At 46.3% G+C, this 18,219-nt stretch overlaps 1 protein-coding gene across 1 annotated transcript in view; it reads right to left on the bottom strand.

The window, feature by feature from the left end:
- Window positions 1–7,899, bottom strand: part of ODF2L (outer dense fiber of sperm tails 2 like) — a 54,544-nt gene extending 46,645 nt beyond the window's left edge. The window contains exon 1 of the mRNA XM_056844747.1: window positions 7,887–7,899. Coding sequence (XP_056700725.1) covers window positions 7,887–7,899 — 13 coding nt within the window. The remainder of the gene's footprint in view (window positions 1–7,886) is intronic.
- Between the last annotated feature and the right edge of the window lie 10,320 nt (window positions 7,900–18,219).

The following is an 18,219-nucleotide window of genomic DNA, read 5'->3' as shown; positions in this document are numbered from 1 at the left end:
TTATTTCAGAGCAGGCATTTGAACCTGGGTCTCAGAGATCCTAGTTTGAAACTGAAACAACTGCACCACACTTGTCAAATTAAATTAAAATTAAATGGTTATTAGGAGCCCCGTGGAGCAGAGTGTTAAGCTGCAGTACTGCAGTCAAAAGTCGGTTTCAGGTAGCCGGCTCAAGGTTGACTCAGCCTTCCATCCTTCCGAGGTCGGTAGAATGAGTACCCAGCTTGCTGGGGGTAAAGAGAAGATGACTGGGGAAGCCACTGGCAAACCACCCCGCAAACAAAGTCTGCCTTGGAAATGTCGGGATGTGATGTCATCCCATGGGTCAGGAATGACCCGGTGCTTGCACAGGGGACCTTTACCTTTTTAGGAAAGGCCATTTTCAGTAGTTACTGTGGAGGGATTCTCTGTCTATGTTACAGCACATGGTTTGAGGGTGAAAGATTATGGATTCTATTTCCAACATCTCCATTGGGGCCACCCTATGTGTTAGAAAGTAAACGAGTCCACCATGGGGACTTGCAGCTGTATTGCAGTTGTGACGGCTTAGCAGGAGCTCCATTTAACAGTGCGGTAGGGGCCAGATGACCTTGGGACAGCCAGTCTCTCTCAACCCAAACAACTTCACAGGGTTGTTGTGAGGATAAAATGGGAGAACCATGTATGCCATCCTGATCTCCTTGCGAAAAGGGTAGAATGAAACAACACATCCAGCTTCAAATCTACAGTGTAATTTCCAGACCTACCGCATTAACCATTGTCAAATATTTTCTACTGCTATTCTTTCACTGCAATCAGACATAAACAGTGTCATTTCTATTTTTTTTACATAGGCAGACTTTTTGTCCATGAATGGGCCCATCTTCAGTGGGGTGTATTTGATGAGTATGATAGTGAAAACCCTTTCTACATACCAGGGCAAAATCAAGTTAAAGCTACAAGGTAACATTTCTGTATCCAGTCTGGATTCTCTTTGTGTAAAAATGTAGGGCTGCTTTCTTAAGAAAAAACAGTTATCTGTTTTATCTCTAGATGCTTCAGACATTCTTGTTCTTCACTGTTCAGCGCATATATTCTTTAGTAGTAGGGTTGCCTACCTCCAGGTGGTAGCTGGAGATCTCCCACTATTACAACCCAGCACGGGTTTCTCAAGAACAAGTCACGTCAGACTAATCTTATCTCATTTTTTTAGAAAGTTACTACCTTGCTGGATCAGGAGAATGCTGTAGACATAGTTTATCTTGATTTCAGTAAGGCTTTTGATAAGGTTCCACATAGTATTCTATTTGACCAATTGGGAAAATGTGGTTTAGATCCTATTTCTGTTAGGTGGATCTGTAACTGGTTGACAGATCGCACCCAAAGAGTGCTTGTTAATGGTTCCTCAAAATGACTAGTGGAGTGCCTCAGGGATCTGTCCTTGGCCCTGTGTTGTTCAACATCTTTATACATGATTTGGATGAAGGAATAGAGGGGTTGCTTATTAAATGTGCAGATGATACTAAATTGGGAGGGGTAGCAAATAGGGTAGAAGACAGAGCCAGGATACAGGATGATCTTGACAGGCTGGAGAATTGGGCTAAAACTAATAAAATGCATTTCAACAAAGATAAATGTAAAGTTCTGCATTTAGGTAGGAAAAATCAAATGCATAATTATAGGATGGGGGAGACTTGTCTCAGCAGTAGTGTGTGCGAAAAGGATCTTGAGGTCTTAGTAGACCAAACACTGAACGTGAGTCAGCAGTGTAATGCGGTAGCTAAAAAGGCAAATACGATCTTGAGCTGTATCAACAGAAATATAGTGTCCAGATCACTCAAAGTGATGATATTGCTTTGCTCTGGTTAGACCTCACCTAGAGTATTGTGTTCAGTTTTGGGCACCACAATTTAAGAAAGATGTAGACAAGCTGGAACAGGTCTAGAGGAGAGCAACAAGGATGGTGAGGGGTCTGGAGACCATCCTATGAGGAAAGGTTGAAGGAGCTGGGTATGTTTAGCCTGAAGAGGAGAAGACTGTGAGGGGATATGATAACTATCTTCAAGTACTTGAAGGGCTGTCATATAGAGGATGGTGCCGAGTTGTTTTCCGACCAAAAGGTCGGACCAGAAACAACGGGTTGAAATTAAATCAAAAGAGTTTCCATCTAGACATCAGGAAGAATTTTCTAACAGATCAGTTCCTCAGTGGAACAGGCTTCCTTGGGAGGTGGTAAACTCTCCTTACCTGGAGGTTTTTAAGAAGAGGCTAGATGGCCATCTGTCAGCAAGGCTGATTCTATTACCTTAGGCAGATCATGAGAGAGAGGGCATCTTGGCCATCTTCTGGGCATGAAGTATGGGTCACTGGGGGTGTGGGGGGAGGGAGTTCAGAATTTCCTTCATTGTGCAGGAGGTTGGACTAGATGACCCTGGTGGTCCCTTCCAACTATGATTCTATGATCTCCAGGCAACACAGATCAGTTCCCCTGGAGAAAATGGCTGCTTTGGCAATTGGATTCTATAGCATTGAAGTCCTTCCCCTCTTCAAACCCACCCTCCTCGGGCTCCATCCCCAAAATCTCCAGGTATTTCCCAACCAGGAGCTGGCAACCCGATTTAGTAGGGTTTGGCATGTAGTTGTCTGATTTAACATTTCTAGATGTTCTTCAGACCTTACTGGAATGTATGTCTGTGAGAAACAGTCCTGCACTGAAGGCAGTTGTGTCATTGACAAAGTGACAGGACTTTTAGAAGGGTGTGCTTTTATATATGACAAAAATCAAAATGCTTCATCTTCCATAATGTGCACACAAAGCTTATCTTCTGTAAATATAGAGGAGTTTTAATTGTGTGTTTTTTACAACCTTCCTCATTATTTCTACTGCTTTTTGCATTATTGAGTAACACAAACCTTGATTTCAATGTATGTATTGGAGTAGATGCCAGCAATTGAAGGCCTCTGGCCAAACTTGCCCTCTGGAGGAAGCAGTTTAATCCTTCCAGCTGCTAATCCAGAAGTGAGAGAAGTATGGAGGGAGCCTGGTAATAGGAATTTAGGGTAGAAGGGCAGTAGTGGTTTTGACCCGCCTGCTAGGATTACCTTCTCAAAGTGGCAATTCATAATTCAGATTGTAATCTTTTCTGGAAATTTACATTGTTTTAATCTCTTTTCGTTAGCAGGTATGACTCCCTAGGATTAAGTCTTCTGGCTTTTACTCAGCGTGGTGTAGTGGTTAAGATTGGTGGTTTGGAGCGGTGGACTCTAATCTGCAGAACTGGGTTTGATTCCCCACTCCTCCACATGAGCGGCAGAGGCTAATCTGGTGAACTGGGTTGGTTTTGCCACTCCTACACATGAAGCCAGCTGGGTGACCTTGGGCTACTCATTGCTCTCTTAGAGCTCTCTCAGCACCTCCTACCTCACAGGGTGTCTGTTGTGGGGAGGGGAAGGGAAGATGATTGTAAGCCGGTTTGATTCTTCTTTAAGTGGTAGAGGAAGGCGGCGTATAAAAACCAACTCTTTTTCTTTTTCTTCTTTTTCTTCGCTGAGTAGTTTACTGGGCAGTCCTAGGCCTTTTATGCATGGATTGTTTCCATGATGATCACCCCCCTGACTACTTCAGGGCTTCGTTTTCATTACACACACCTTTGCTGACCTTTAGAAGTCACTTCCCTCTGTCCCCGCATTTTCCCTGTGTTTTCTGGGTGCTGTTTCTGGGGGGGGGGTGATCACCATGGAAACAACCTGCACATAAAAGGCCCTAAACAGAATCACACCCTTCTAAATCCATGGAATGCAGTGAGCTTAAAAGGGTGTAACTCTTCTTAGGATGGTACTGACAAATAGAATCTGCTTTAATGGCTTTGTCCCAGATGTAATCTTCCTTGTTTATTGTGTGCTTCTTATGCTTCTCATGCAAAACAGTGTGGGCAGGAGGAAACTGGAGCACTGCCAACAAGCATAACTTAGTAGCTGACAGCAGTGAGCTACTGGACCAGAGCCACATGTAAGAAAGTGTTTGTATCTGCCTGGAGCTTTCTTGACTTATTATTTATTTCTGATATTTAAATTCTGCTTTTAGCACAAATTTTATTCAAATGTTTACATAACAAAGTATGACCTTAACACCTAAAAGATAAGAGCACACTTCAAAGATATATAAGGAAAATGAAATATAAGGAAAAAGGCATATCACCACAAGAGAAGATGCTTAAAGTAAAAAAGACTTAAAAAAATGAAAGCTGGAAATTCAGAGAACCTGCTTGACATATCATTACAGCAGTATATTGATATGTTGATGTTTTTGTGCTATTTTTCTTTTGGGGGGAGGGGGGGAGGAGAGGGAGTCATTTGACGATAACGAAAATCCAATCATCAAAAGGGGGGCAGACGTGCATGGGAGTGGGTGGGACACAGAAAACTGACATAAACATTATGAATGAGGAAAAAGGCAATTCAAAATCAGTTTCCAGAAAAAGATAGGTGTAAACGTGATCTGAGAAGAAATGGAAGGTTCGGGAGTGGGGAAAATGAAATGAATACTAAAGACACAAACATGTGTACAGAAATCAGGGGATAAACTGAAACAGTATGAGACCAGTACCGATTCCCACCCCCCCAAATGAGGAAAAGCCCTAACTTTGAGGTTGGGGAATTCCAGATTCACTATCAGTATCGTCTGCTATGATATACTAAGGAAAGTAATGGTTTGTGGAGGAATATGGGGGAGGAATTCTGTCCAGATCTGTGGAACTCTTTGATTTCAAATTTCTGTAGTAGTCATTACAGTCTCATAGTGCTGTTGCATCTCTTTTCCTTCCTGTTCTTAGGAATTTGAATTCTGCAATGCAAGCAAGCATAATACTGAAGCTCCCAATTTCCAGAACAGAATTTGCAGTTATAAAAGCACATGGGATGTAATCAAAACCTTTGATTATTTTAAATTCAACACTCCACTGGCCAGTAACAACCTTCCTATTTCTCCTACCTATACACTGCTACAAATTTCAGACAGAGTAATCTGTTTAATTTTGGACATTTCCAGCAATATGAACAAGGTAAAGTCCAGCTTTGCAGGGAGAGGGGGGGAAATGGACATACATTGTAAAAGTGAACACCATTTCACTTTTTGTTAAATTGTGCTTTCAAAAATACTATTTCATCATATAATACATTATAGAGTACAGTTGCCTTGTAAATCCCAGAAACAATAAACATATGAAGTAGGTTGGATCAAAAAGATCACGTGAAAATGAAAGGACTCTTCCACTAACGGAAGGAACCCTTTCATGATTGGAAGACTACTTTGTGATCAGAATGGCACCTTTGGATCCAACCCATAAGATATGTTGTTGTTGTTTTTTAGACAGCATGCTGTTTTGAGAGGCACATGCAGGCTTTTAGGTTACATGGAATTCTTGACCTAGTAGAGTAGTCTGCTTTATATCACTCCACTGGAATGTTCAGGTCTCTTTTGATTTAATTTAAATTTTAAACATGAAACTGCTTTATGCTGAGTCAGACCATTAGTCTATCAAGGTCAGTGTTGTGTACCTTGGCCAGCAGTGGTTCTCTCAGATCTACCGAATAACCAGTGATGCTGTGGGCACCGTGGTGCCTGCTGACCCCTTTCCTGGTTCCTGCCAAGTATTTTTAGAAAGTGGGTAGGACCAACAGAGCTTCTGATTGGTCACTGGAGATCTGACACATACTGCCCGATGGATGTTTTTTAGCTAGCTCATTATGTATACTTGTACTCATGAAATAAATTATTTTTAAACAATATGTTCATTTTAAAAAGCATCCTGTTAAAACAGTGCTTCTCCAGAAATGCTGAAGAGCTATAATCAGATCTGTGTATAACCCCACTCCCTGACATTCTGTGGTTGGCTCTGCCTCCTGTGACAGCCATCTTGTGGTTGTGCCCACCCTCATCAAACAAATTTCCAAAAGTGCCTGCTGGCTCAAAAAGGTTGAGGACCTCTACTCTATTTTTTTCAATGCACATGTGCAGGAAAGCTCCCAATTAGTTGTGGAAGAAGTAGAACTTGGAATTTTATTGCACAGGCACCATTAAAAAGATATAGGACAAGAAGGGAAAGGGGTTTTTCTCCAAACTCCAGAGAGGAAAGCAAAGGCAAAGCCTTTTAATTTAATGTAATTTAATATAATTCCCTTTTTAATGTAAAGGTATCTACATTTCGAAAATCTTCTTCGGGCGTATGGGAAGATTCTGGGAAAAGTCAACATGACCTGATTAGGTTGCCTGACCAGAATACCAGTTAAGGCCAGTTTAGCAAAGGCCTGGGAGAGGTTTGATGCTTCTCTTGGGCTCTTGATAACCTGAGTGGCAAGCCTGATTAACAGGCCTCCTCTCTTTGCACCAGTGTGCCCTTCATGGCCTGCATGCACTCAATGAGCTGGAAGAGCTTGTCTCTGCAGTGAATGAACTGGTCAGCACACTCAGCGATCCTTCCCTTGATGTATGGGTCACACATGGTCGCCAACATGTAGACCTGCTGGGTGAGAGACTGAAGGTGGTAGTTGATGCCCCTTGCAGTCTTTGCACCAGCATGTGCACTGATGGAAGCAAGTCTGCATGTCCTGTGGCTGGCTCCAGAAAGGTGGCAATCTTTTCACAAGCCATTCAGATCAAGAGAACAACCAGAGCTAGGGTAGCTATGTCAGATGAGAACAACTGTGTGTAGTCCTTCAAGGGCTTAAGGGCCTCCACAGTCGTGCCAGATAGTCAACCACTCATCCTGGTTGAGCTGGCTTTCCTCCCACACAACCTCGACCTCAGAGATCAAGGCAGTCAGGGCTCTCTTCTACTCCACCAAATGCTTAAGCATAGTGTAGGTGGAGTTCCAGCAAGTGCTGACGTCCCAGGTCAGACAGTGCTTCTCACACAGCTGATGGGTATTGTTCACATTAAATGCTCCTGAGGCCCAATGCCTGTGCCGCTGCCCTAAAGTTTGGGCCACCATTGGTCACCATGATGCCCAAGGAGACATCCCTACCTGCCCACCCCACTAACTGTTTCTCAATGGCGGCATAGATGTTGTCTGTTGTGCGTGCCTCATCGAGATCCTTGACATGGAGCAGAGCCTGGCAGTAGCTGACCCAGCAGCCCTCACCCTGCCTAGCACTTGTTTCCCCATTCCCACCCAGAATGTTGTTGGGTTGGCACCAGTGCACCATTAATGAGAGGTAAGCATGATGGGCCTGAGGGCAGGTCCAGATGTCAGATGTGAAGTGCACACTTCTCCCATGAATGCAGGAGAATTATGCCTTCACATAGTCTTTCTTCAGATCAAAGGGGTTGCAATGGGTGCTTCTTGCGCCCCGGCAGTGGCGAATCTTTACATGGTGGACTTCGAGAAGCGTTACATTTTTTCCAACAATCCCTTTGCTAGAGATATGTTATTTTACAAACGTTTTGTTGATGATCTGCTATTTTGCTTTAAAAATGTAGACATTTACTTGAAGTTTTCAGAATGGATTAACACCTTAGATGAGCACTTGCACTTTACTGGATTTTACAGTAAGGATTCTATTTTCTTCTTAGATTTGGAACTATTTATTTCATTAGATAGAACTCTTGCATTTAAACCTTACAAAAAACCTATGACGAGAAATTCAGGTTTAAGATTCAATTCTTATCATCCGTATCATCTTAAAAGCAACTTACCCTATAGTCAATTTATTCGTTTAAAACGGAACTCCTCTCAAGTTAAAGACTATGAACAAGCTGCTCAACAACTACAAGTGGATTTGGCCGAAAGGGGATATCCAGAGAATGTAATATACAGTGCTAAGTTGAAAGCAGGCTTAATGGACCGATCCTCCATGTTGATTTCCAAACAGAAACCTGGTAACAACCAAATTTTTTTTTGTTCACTTACCTTTAGTCGCCATTCCTCGTCCATACAAAGAATTATTAATAAACATTGGCATGTTCTTTCTTCCATACCTGGTTGCTCTAATCCCCCTATGTTTGGTCTTAAACGGAATGTCTCTTTAAGAGATCGTCTTGTTCATTCAGACTGCCGCCCTAAGAAACTTACCCCCTCCATCAATGGACATTTTCCGTGCTCCTTCTGCCCTCTAAGTTTACCTTTAAAAACTTTTACATCTACCACGTCCAACTTCACTTTCAAACTCAATCAATTCTCAAACTGTTCTACTAGTAGATGTGTTTACTGCATCTCATGTAAATGTGGTAAATTATACGTGGGCAGTACAATTCGTCAGGTGAAGCTTAGGATAGGAGAGCACAAATCTAGGATCAGACAGAAGATTTTAGATGCTCCCCTCACTTTGCACTTTATAAATAATAAACATAGCGAAAATGATATTCGTTTTTTCGTAATTTGGACTTATAAAGGTAATCAGTTTGATTTGGAGAATGTACAAAATTTTTTATTACAACAGGAAATGCGTTTTATATATTTATTTAAATCTTACTCTCCGTTTGGGCTTAACAATGAAATGGATTTGTCTTGTTTTTTGTAATTATTAATAATAATCTGGCTGCTACTGTTTAGGTTCACCTTTTGGTTGAGTTCTCTTTAAGAAATTTTTGCTGAAAAGTACTGTATAAATTAACATCACCTGTAGCCTTAGTATCCGACTTTGAACGGAGCAGCTCAGTGAGCGCTGTAGAATTATCCTCCTCCCTGTAGAGTTTTGATACACTCTTATATCAAGGTATGTCAGGCAGACTTTGTTGTAATCTATTTATTGCATTTTGTATCAATTTTAAATATTTATAGTATTTATTGTATTATATAGGAGTTTTATTTAGGAGCCTTGTCTCCTGATACCGAACAGAATTGCTGATGAAGCCGCCTTTGCGGTGGTGAAAACGTCAAGTTAATCCGGACTGCATTTCAACTACGATCTGACCTGTTCTGCTTTTTGCTTCTTATATGAAGTCCTTGGGACCATTGCAAAGAGTCTTAGACGTTCTCATTGAAGACTCCGTTGGGAGCAATGTATTCTAAAATTGTATTGTGATGTTTGTCATTGTTTCACTTTCTGCACTGATGTCTCACTTGCACTAAATTTGCACTAAATCTGTGTTTGCATTCCAGTCGTTGTTCGGTACTTTATTTTGTTCCCGATTCACATAGTCCCTGGCAGCCTTATACAGTGAGGGCAACACAATCCTGCTCAGTGTGGTGTAAGCAGGGGATGTCTACCAAGGATGGGCATCCTGGAGTAGAATGCAAAAGCTGATGGGCACAAGGGGTGCCCATCTAGAGCTGTCATCTCGCGAATGAGGTGAGTGACCCTGTTCCCTGCCTGCTGTCTCCCACCCCTAGGCACCCTAGTGCCAACCTCACCAAGCATCTCCATCAGAGACTATTCAGGCAGAGCACCAGAAGTGGTCACAGGACAACTCACCACTTGGCTGGCTGGTGGCCACATGACCACCCCAGCAGCTTCTGCCTCCTGCTGAAGAAGCAATGCCTGGTAATGTTTCTTTGGTTCCTCAGGCTGGTAGTTGAGAGATGAGCCAGGTCTGTCCCTCTACTGACTGGGCCCTACACAGCTGGCACAGTGCAAAGAAGGGATCCTCTGTCCACTGGAGGTGATTCCAGACTACAGAGGCGTAGGGGCACCTATGTTGACTAGCAACAATCCTGGAGCTGCTTCCTGTGAAGTGCTTAGGGCAGACACATTGTGTCTAGGGGGAACAGAAAACAATGCCAGAGGGAGAAGGGGTTGAGATGGCAGCACCTTAGGGTACACCTCCATCTTTTCCTCTTGCATCACCTCTGGCCTCCCCTCCTGTCTCTCCTCAGAAGGCCTGCTGGGCTCTGGAGGAACCAGAGAAGGTGCACCCGGTCTCTCCTCTCGCTTGTCCAGCATCGTCTTGGTCCCTGGGGTGAGCTATATAGCTGGAACACTCTCTTCCTCAAAGCTCGACCCAAAAGACAACTCAGGCTGCTCCTCCCCTTGCTGATGAGTCTCAACAGCAGCTGGAGGAGGGGTAGCCTGAGCAGCAGACCCCTGCCCAATGCCAGCACCTGCAGGCACCTCTGCAGGCAATGCTCCAGCACCTGCCTGAATGAAGAGGGCCCTGTGAGGCCTCTTAATTGCATCACCTCAGCCAGAGGTCAGGGTGTGGAAGGTGGCTGTGGAGCAGGCCTCTGCACAGGTGGGGGGAAAGCCACAGCCCTCCCCTCCACCCCTCTAGTCTTCTCCTTTCCCTCAGGGCCTCACTGCATTCCCTTCCTGCCATTAATTCTGTCCCTGGACTAAACTCTGTCTAACTAGTTGAGGAAAGTTAGGTGCCTAGCTACCTGCACTACAACCTAACAGTCTCTAAAGCCTTTTTAGCAGCTAAATTTTTGTTTTGTAGAAATGCACCTAACCTTACTTCAGTGGTTGTTTTGTTTTAAGAACTAGTGACTTTCTATTCTATTGCTAGGCAATTAAGAAGAAGCTAGTGTCAGGCTGCTATCTCGGTTTCAGTATTGTTTCTGTGTCGGTACTGTACTGTCTAGCCTCAAGGCCGACCACACATACCAAGGCCTGGGAATACTGCTCCTGGGAAAGTTGACTCTGTCTGTGTATGCTGATGTTGTATAATCTCCCGCCATTTACTGCCTTATATTATCGTTCGGCTAGTGAGACTCTCATAGCTGCCATAGTTCCCTGTATGCACTGTATTGCCTTTTTGACCAGTAAAAGCCATCTGCTTGGATTCTACATGACTCTGTGGTGATTTCTGGTTCGAAGGGTCAGGAGCTTACATTATGGCAGCTATCTATCATCTTCTTTATTGTACTACTAGTCAGGCTGGAGCCCAGGGGGGTTCGCCTGCCGCTTGGATGGGAGCTGAGAGGCTCTCCGAGTGACCTACTATCCTGGATTCCTCTCGGAAGGATCCCACCCTGTTACAGGACATAGTCGCTGAACTCTTCAGAACTACCCTAGAGGTTTGCCGCTTGAGGGGACTGGTACAGGAGCAGTGGCAATCTCTTAAAGGGACTCTCTGGATGTTGACGTCGGAGGATACTGATACTCGTTTAGATCTTCAAGACTTGGATCAATTACTGGACGATGCCCGGTCGGCAACTGAGGATTTACAAGTACTAACTGGACTTTTGGATAACCTTATTTCTCGAGAGACTCTTTCCTCTAGTTCTACCATGGCAGGAGCCCCACCGGAGGGTTTTTCCCTGATCCCGGATGCGGCCAGCTGTCAGGCTGAAGCCAAGCGAGTCGCTATTCACACCGCTCTTCTCCTTGTGGAATGTACAAAGGACACCCCGGTCGCCACCTTGGCTCAAGCTTTGACCTCGACTTTTGGAGCCGATGCACCTGCACTGGCGGTTCGAATACAACCCTTGCTGGGCGGGGAATCCGACCCCATACTCTCACTCCTGGAAACAGAACTTTTACCGCGCATTACGGCGGAGGCTGCCCTAAGACTTGAGAACGCCAAAGTTCTTGCGGATAAGGATGCTGCCGAAGCGGCTAAGATCGCAAGAGAGAGAGAGGCTGCTGACGCAGCCAAGGCGGCAGCAGCAAGGATTAGGGACCGGGCGAGAATGGATACGCGCCCCAAGGGCACTGTACAAGGGCTATCAGGTCTGTCTTTTTCCCCTGCGTTTGTCCCGTCGCGCGCGACCCAACGCGCACGCCGTTTAGCTGACCGACGTCGAGACTCAGGAGAGTCTGAAGACGAGGATCTTTATGAAGATAGCTCTCAAAGGGCCACGAGCTTCCGGACCAGTAAACCTCATCTCACTGGTGGCCCAAGTGAGGAGGTTCACCTCTTACGAGCCCAGAATCGGGAGCTCTCCGACCGTGTTGATCAACTCCAAGAACTAATGGAACGTATGCTTCAGGATAACAGGCAATTACAACAAACCCTGATAGCCCAAGCACAGCCTGTTCCGATACCGGGTCAGGGGGTGCCCATCCAGCCACCCCAACCACCCGCTAATGTGCCTGCTCCACCCTTGCCTCCCGGAGCTCCCGTTGTTCCTCCGCCCGGACCACCCGTGCAACCGGGCCAACCTGCGCCCGGCCCTTGGAAGCAACTTAAATTGAGGACTACGTACGACGGATCTCTCGAGACTTTGCCTTGTTTCTTGCATCAAGTGGACAGTTATATGCGAGAACAAGGACAACTTTTCCCCACGGAAGATAGCCGGGTGCGTTATGTAGCTTCCCTTCTGACAGGTAAAGCAGCTGACTGGATGGTCCTCCAGTTTGACACCCGCTCTCGGGCTATTCGTTCCCTCAACAACTTCATGACTGCCCTGAGAAGGAGGTTTGAAGACCCCTTCCTGGGGGAAAGAGCCAAAACGGAACTTTTACAACTAAAACAAGGCTCTGCTACAGTTCGAGAATTTGCCGATGAATTTCAACGACTGGCAAGCAAAATTGTAGGCTGGCCCGAGACCACCCTAATTCATCATTTCAGGGAAGCCTTGCACCCTGACGTTCTGAACTGGTCATACATGCGGGGCGATCCCGATACCCTTGAAGACTGGATTCTATTGGCCGAGGAAGTGGAAAGCCGCCGACGCTTTATTTCCCTAGTCCGTCAAAAGCACAAGGAAAAAGGCACCCAAAAGCCTCAATCCAAGGCACCACCGCCCGTCCCACTAAATCCTCCACGTCCGCCCCAGGAACGTGAAGTCCGGTTTCAGAGAGGTGCCTGTCTTACTTGCGGAGAAATGGGCCACTTTGCAGCTGTTTGCCCGCACCGCCATGAATTATTTCGTCCCAGCACGACGACCCGCGCCAGAGGGCGTCCACCACGCAGAGGCACCGCGGCCACCCGCAGCGCAGCTCCGGGAAGACCCACACCCTCTGCACTCCATGCCGGAGACCCAGCCTCCCTGCCTATTACCAACGACCCCGCCGGGTCTCGGATTACAAGTGCCCCATTGGGGGACAACTTTCCCTCTTCGGATGAGGAAAATCCTTGGAATTCTCTCGCCTTAAACCTGGAATCTCCCCTCGACTTGTCAAAAAACGGCTCCGGTCTGTGGTGAATGGAGCGTCTCCACAGACCTCTCAGGATCCTCCTGTTAAACCGAATGCTCCTACCAAAATCAAAGAAGTGGACTCCACCGTCTACGTGGATGCAGTTTTACAACACATTAACGGTGGCCCACAACTACCCGTCAAAGCACTAATCGACTCCGGTTGCTGTCGCACTCTCATAAGCGAAGCCACTTTTGCTGCACTCAGAGCCGAATCTGAGGCTTTACCCGCCCCTGTCCAATTTGCTCAAATGGACGGGAGCCATTTCCAGGGGGGTCCAGTTGATCACCGCACCATAGGGGTGGCAATGGGAATTGGCTCCCACTGGGAGCAAATAGACTTCACTATAGCCCCTATCCGTTTTGAAGTGGTCTTGGGTATTAACTGGATTAAAGGACATAGTCCCGGTATTAACTGGGAAACAAACACTATCTCCTTCGCCAGCCCCATGTGCAATCAGCACCGGCAGAACTTTGCACTGTTATATCCGCCCGTACCAGCATTAGCCTCCGATGTCCCAGCACTTCCAGTCCTACCTAATGTATATCGAGACTTTGCGGATGTCTTCGACCTTAAAGAATGTGATACCTTACCCCCCCACCGGGCCTCGGACTGTACAATTGAGGTGGTCAAGGACTGCACATTAACCAAAAGTAAAATTTACCCTATGAGCGCTTCCGAGCGCACTGTTCTCCGGGATTTCCTTGACAAAAATCTCGCCAGAGGGTTCATTCGCCCATCGAATGCCCCGAACTTGGCCCCCGCGTTTTTTGTCCGAAAAAAAGAGGGCGACCTTCGTTTATGCATTGACTTCAGAAAACTCAATGCGGTTACCCAAACCAACGCCTATCCTATCCCATTAATATCTGATATTTTGGGACAATTACAGGAGGGCCGGGTGTTCTCCAAGTTAGACTTGGTGGAAGCCTACTACCGAGTCCGCATCCGCGAAGGAGATGAGCACCTCACTGCCTTCTCTAGCTGTTTCGGTATGTATGAATTCCTCGTGATGCCGTTCGGATTAAAAGGGGCCCCGGGGGTCTTTATGCAACTCATCAACGAAATCCTTCATGACTTGCTGTATTGTGGGGTGGTGGTTTACTTAGATGACATTCTTATTTATTCAAAAACCATGGAAGAGCATGCAACTCTAGTCCGAGAAGTTCTGCAGCACCTGCGCGACCACCAACTCTTTGCAAAACTGGCTAAATGCGAGTTTCATCAAAGCCAGCTCACATTTTTAGGATACATAATCTCCCACCAAGGTCTTCGCATGGACCCTGTCAAAGTCCAAGCCGTTCTCGATTGGACTCCTCCCACCAACCGCAAGCAAGTGCAACAGTTTTTGGGATTTGCGAACTTTTATCGAGGATTCATTCCTAACTTCGCCCAAGTGGCCCTACCCATTACTGATCTACTAAAAACCAAAGGGAAAGCAAACACAGCTACCTTACCCTCCGCAAAAATCCTGTGGACTGATCAATGCCAAGCCGCGTTTGTGGCTCTCAAACGCCTCTTCACATCCGAACCCGTACTACAGCACCTGGACCCAAACCAAATGTTTATTGTGCAAGTCGATGCCTCCGATGTAGCTATGGGAGGGGCCCTCCTCCAGAAAGGTCCGGATGGCCTCCTTCACCCGTGCGCTTACTTTTCGAGAAAATTTGCGCACGCACAATTGAACTGGCCCATTTGGGAAAAAGAGGCAGCGGCCGTTCACCATGCCCTGACTCTATGGAGACAATTCTTAGAGGGGTCTAATATCCCCTTCGAGGTTTGGACCGATCACAAGAATCTAGCTGCCCTCACGGGGTCCCATAAACTGTCAGCAAAACAACAACGTTGGGCTGAATTCTTCGCTCAGTTTCGTTTCGTCCTAAAGCATGTTCCCGGGAAGCAAAACGTTCTCACAGATGCCCTCTCCCGGTTGCCACAATACCCGGTAAAACTCGAGAGACCAACTGACTCTCTGTTCACCCCTACGCAAAGGGGAGCCCTTCCTGTACTGGCTGTGCACACTCGATCTCAGCAACAGCATCCCAGATCCAGTTCTCCAGCACCTCCAACCCGAGCGGCTACCCAACCGCCCTCGCAACAACAACGAACCGACGATTCCACTCCTCCAACCCCACCGGCTGCCCTACCGCCTACAATCTGCGCACCACCGCACGTAAGCACTACCCCCATAGCTGATCCTAAGACTACTATAGCCGGGGGGGGGGGGTTCCCGCCAAGGTTCCCATCTCCGAATCCTTTTTAAATACCCTTCGGAACCACTGCCTTTCTGAACGCTCCACTCACACCCTACCCCCTGGGGTGATAGAACAGGGAGGCTCATGGTACAAAGACTCTAAATTGTATGTACCCAAGGCACTTCGAAAAGACGTCTTACACTTAGCTCATGGAGTAAAAACAGCTGGACACTTTGGATTCCTAAAAACTCTCCACTTATTGCGCAGACAATTTTGGTGGGGGGGGAATGCGTTCCGACGTTGACTCTTTTATTCGCAGCTGCCCTGTTGCGCCACAGTGAAGCGATCACAAGGCAAACCCCCGGGGCTACTGCAACCTCTAGAAACACCCACCAGACCATGGGAAGTGATTGCTATGGACTTTATGACTGATCTCCCTCTCAGCGGGGGAAAAACTGTATTATGGGTTGTTACTGATTTGTTTTCCAAACAAATCCATTTAGTTCCATGCGCAGGGATCCCCTCTGCTCAAAAAATGGCCCGCCTCTTCGTGACACATATCTTCAAATTACATTCGTTTCCGCGCAAAATAATCTGTGACCGCGGCAGTGGCTTTGTTTCCAAGTTTTGGAAAGCATTCCTCAAGTTGGTGGGGGTTGAACAAGGATTGTCTACTGCGTACCATCCTCAAACCGATGGTCAAACTGAACGTGTAAATGCTGTCCTCGAATGTTATTTACGCTGTTATGTAAACTACCACCAAGATAACTGGGTAGAACTGTTACCTTTTGCAGAATATGCCTACAATAATGCTGTACATCAATCTACAGGTTTTAGCCCATTCTATGCAGTGTATGGACAGGATTTTGGTCCTGTTACGCCCAGAAGTAATGTGGAGGGGGAGGGAGATCCTGACGTTGCTTCCTGGGCACACACCCTCCGTACCACTTGGCCTTGGCTCGTTAGCAATCTCGACCGAGCCAAGCGCAAATACAAAGCACAAGCTGATAAACATCGTTCCCCCGGGGGCGAACTGCGAGTGGGTAAATTGGTCTATCTTTCCACCAAACACCTACGTTCCACCCGTCCGTGCCTTAAACTCAATGCTAAATTAATTGGCCCTTTCCCCATCACACGGGTCATAAATCCTGTCACGGTGGAATTAGCTCTCCCGAAAACCCTGAGGCGTGTGCATCCCGTTTTCCACATTAGCCTCCTGAAGCCCCATACGGCCTCTCCACAATGGCATCCCGATCCGCCCCCCGCACAGCCCATTATGGTGGGGGGGGGGAAGAGCACTTCGAAGTCTCCAAAATCCTTGACTCTCGTGTTCACCATGGAAACCTACAGTATTTGGTCCGTTGGAAACACTTCCCCCCTGCCTACGACGAATGGGTTCGCGCACGAGATGTCTCCGCCCCCAAACTAATCGATGCCTTTCACACTGCCTACCCGGACAGGCCGTCCCCCTTGCAGACTGGGAGGGGGCCTTAAGGGGAGCAGGATGTCAGGCTGCTATCTCGGTTTCAGTATTGTTTCTGTGTCGGTACTGTACTGTCTAGCCTCAAGGCCGACCACACATACCAAGGCCTGGGAATACTGCTCCTGGGAAAGTTGACTCTGTCTGTGTATGCTGATGTTGTATAATCTCCCGCCATTTACTGCCTTATATTATCGTTCGGCTAGTGAGACTCTCATAGCTGCCATAGTTCCCTGTATGCACTGTATTGCCTTTTTGACCAGTAAAAGCCATCTGCTTGGATTCTACATGACTCTGTGGTGATTTCTGGTTCGAAGGGTCAGGAGCTTACAGCTAGGTTGTTTGTCAAACAATAATTAGCATAAATTAAATCTAAAAATTTTTTTTAGCATCTTCTGAGACCATTTTTGCATGGTAATTACCGGTAGCAGTGCGTTCCAGGTTGAATTGCCCCGCATATTTTTTTGAATTTTGCACTCTGAACTGTCATTCCAGAAGTGACTGCAAAGCCGGCGCATACCTGCTTCACATTACTAAAGAGCCCATTTAAAGCAATCTTTGGTGTTTGCCGTGAAGAATCTCCCTCAAGGAATCATGCAAAACAACAGAGGTGCGTTAGCTATGCACATGCTAATGGCTATGCAAACAGAAACGAAGGAGCAGGCGAGTGGGGGTGGAATTTCTCCTTTTGCGTTGGGACCATGAAAAGGCATTTTTAAAGTCATTTTTTAAAAAAGCTTTGAGCAAGCATAAAAATTGACCATGCAAAAATGGCCTGCGTTTCAAAACAATTGAAGGCAGGTGTTTTAGGCTGTTCTATAGTTTCATTTTTCAGAGGGGGACTCCTGAATTCTTGAAAAGAAATTAGGTGCTCATTCCGGAAGAGCCAGGAAAAGTTTAATACCATTAATTTACACTTTTTTAAAGTTTCACATTTGAAGCCCAACAACCCTGTGAAATAACTGCTCTGATTGGGCAAACAGAACAGCACAGCTCCCCCTAATGTAGGTGTTTTATGCATGGTCGCTTAACCCTTCTTTACTCCCTGTTTCAGCCAGGATCAAATTTTTGGGAATGCACTTTACCTCATTCCTTGGAAGCTCAACGCTGCTTCAACGCAAAACAAACCCGGCTTTTCCCATTCCTCTTCTGGACCGAGTCAAACAGTTCTTCCTGGCTCATCACAGAGCGAGCGTACACCTTTCTCGGGTTGAGCTTCGCCCCACCCTTTTCCAAACCCTTCTTCAAGGCAGCCAAACAGGGGAAGCACTGTTTGAGATTGGCTTCTCTCACAGCCAATCTCAAAGCAGTGTGTAAAGAGGCAGGGATTCAAGTGCTTCCTGCTACCCCAGAGCTCTTTCTGAGCAAAAGAAAGGCTTTTTAAAAATGAGGCTTGGATTTCTCTCCCCCTTCTTTCAGATTGCTCTGTTTTTTTGTTCTTAAAATGCTTTTTTATGCAGCAGTTGGGTCTAGGGCGGAAGGAAGTCTTCTCTCAGGGTGAGTTGCGAAGTAAGCCAATTATAGAGCAGCATTTAAAGGAGTGGGACTTGA

Source organism: Euleptes europaea, chromosome 2 (assembly GCF_029931775.1).
Source record: "Euleptes europaea isolate rEulEur1 chromosome 2, rEulEur1.hap1, whole genome shotgun sequence".
NCBI lineage: Eukaryota > Metazoa > Chordata > Lepidosauria > Squamata > Sphaerodactylidae > Euleptes > Euleptes europaea.
Note: the sequence above shows the minus strand (reverse complement) of the source record. Positions and strands in the feature narration are given on the sequence as shown.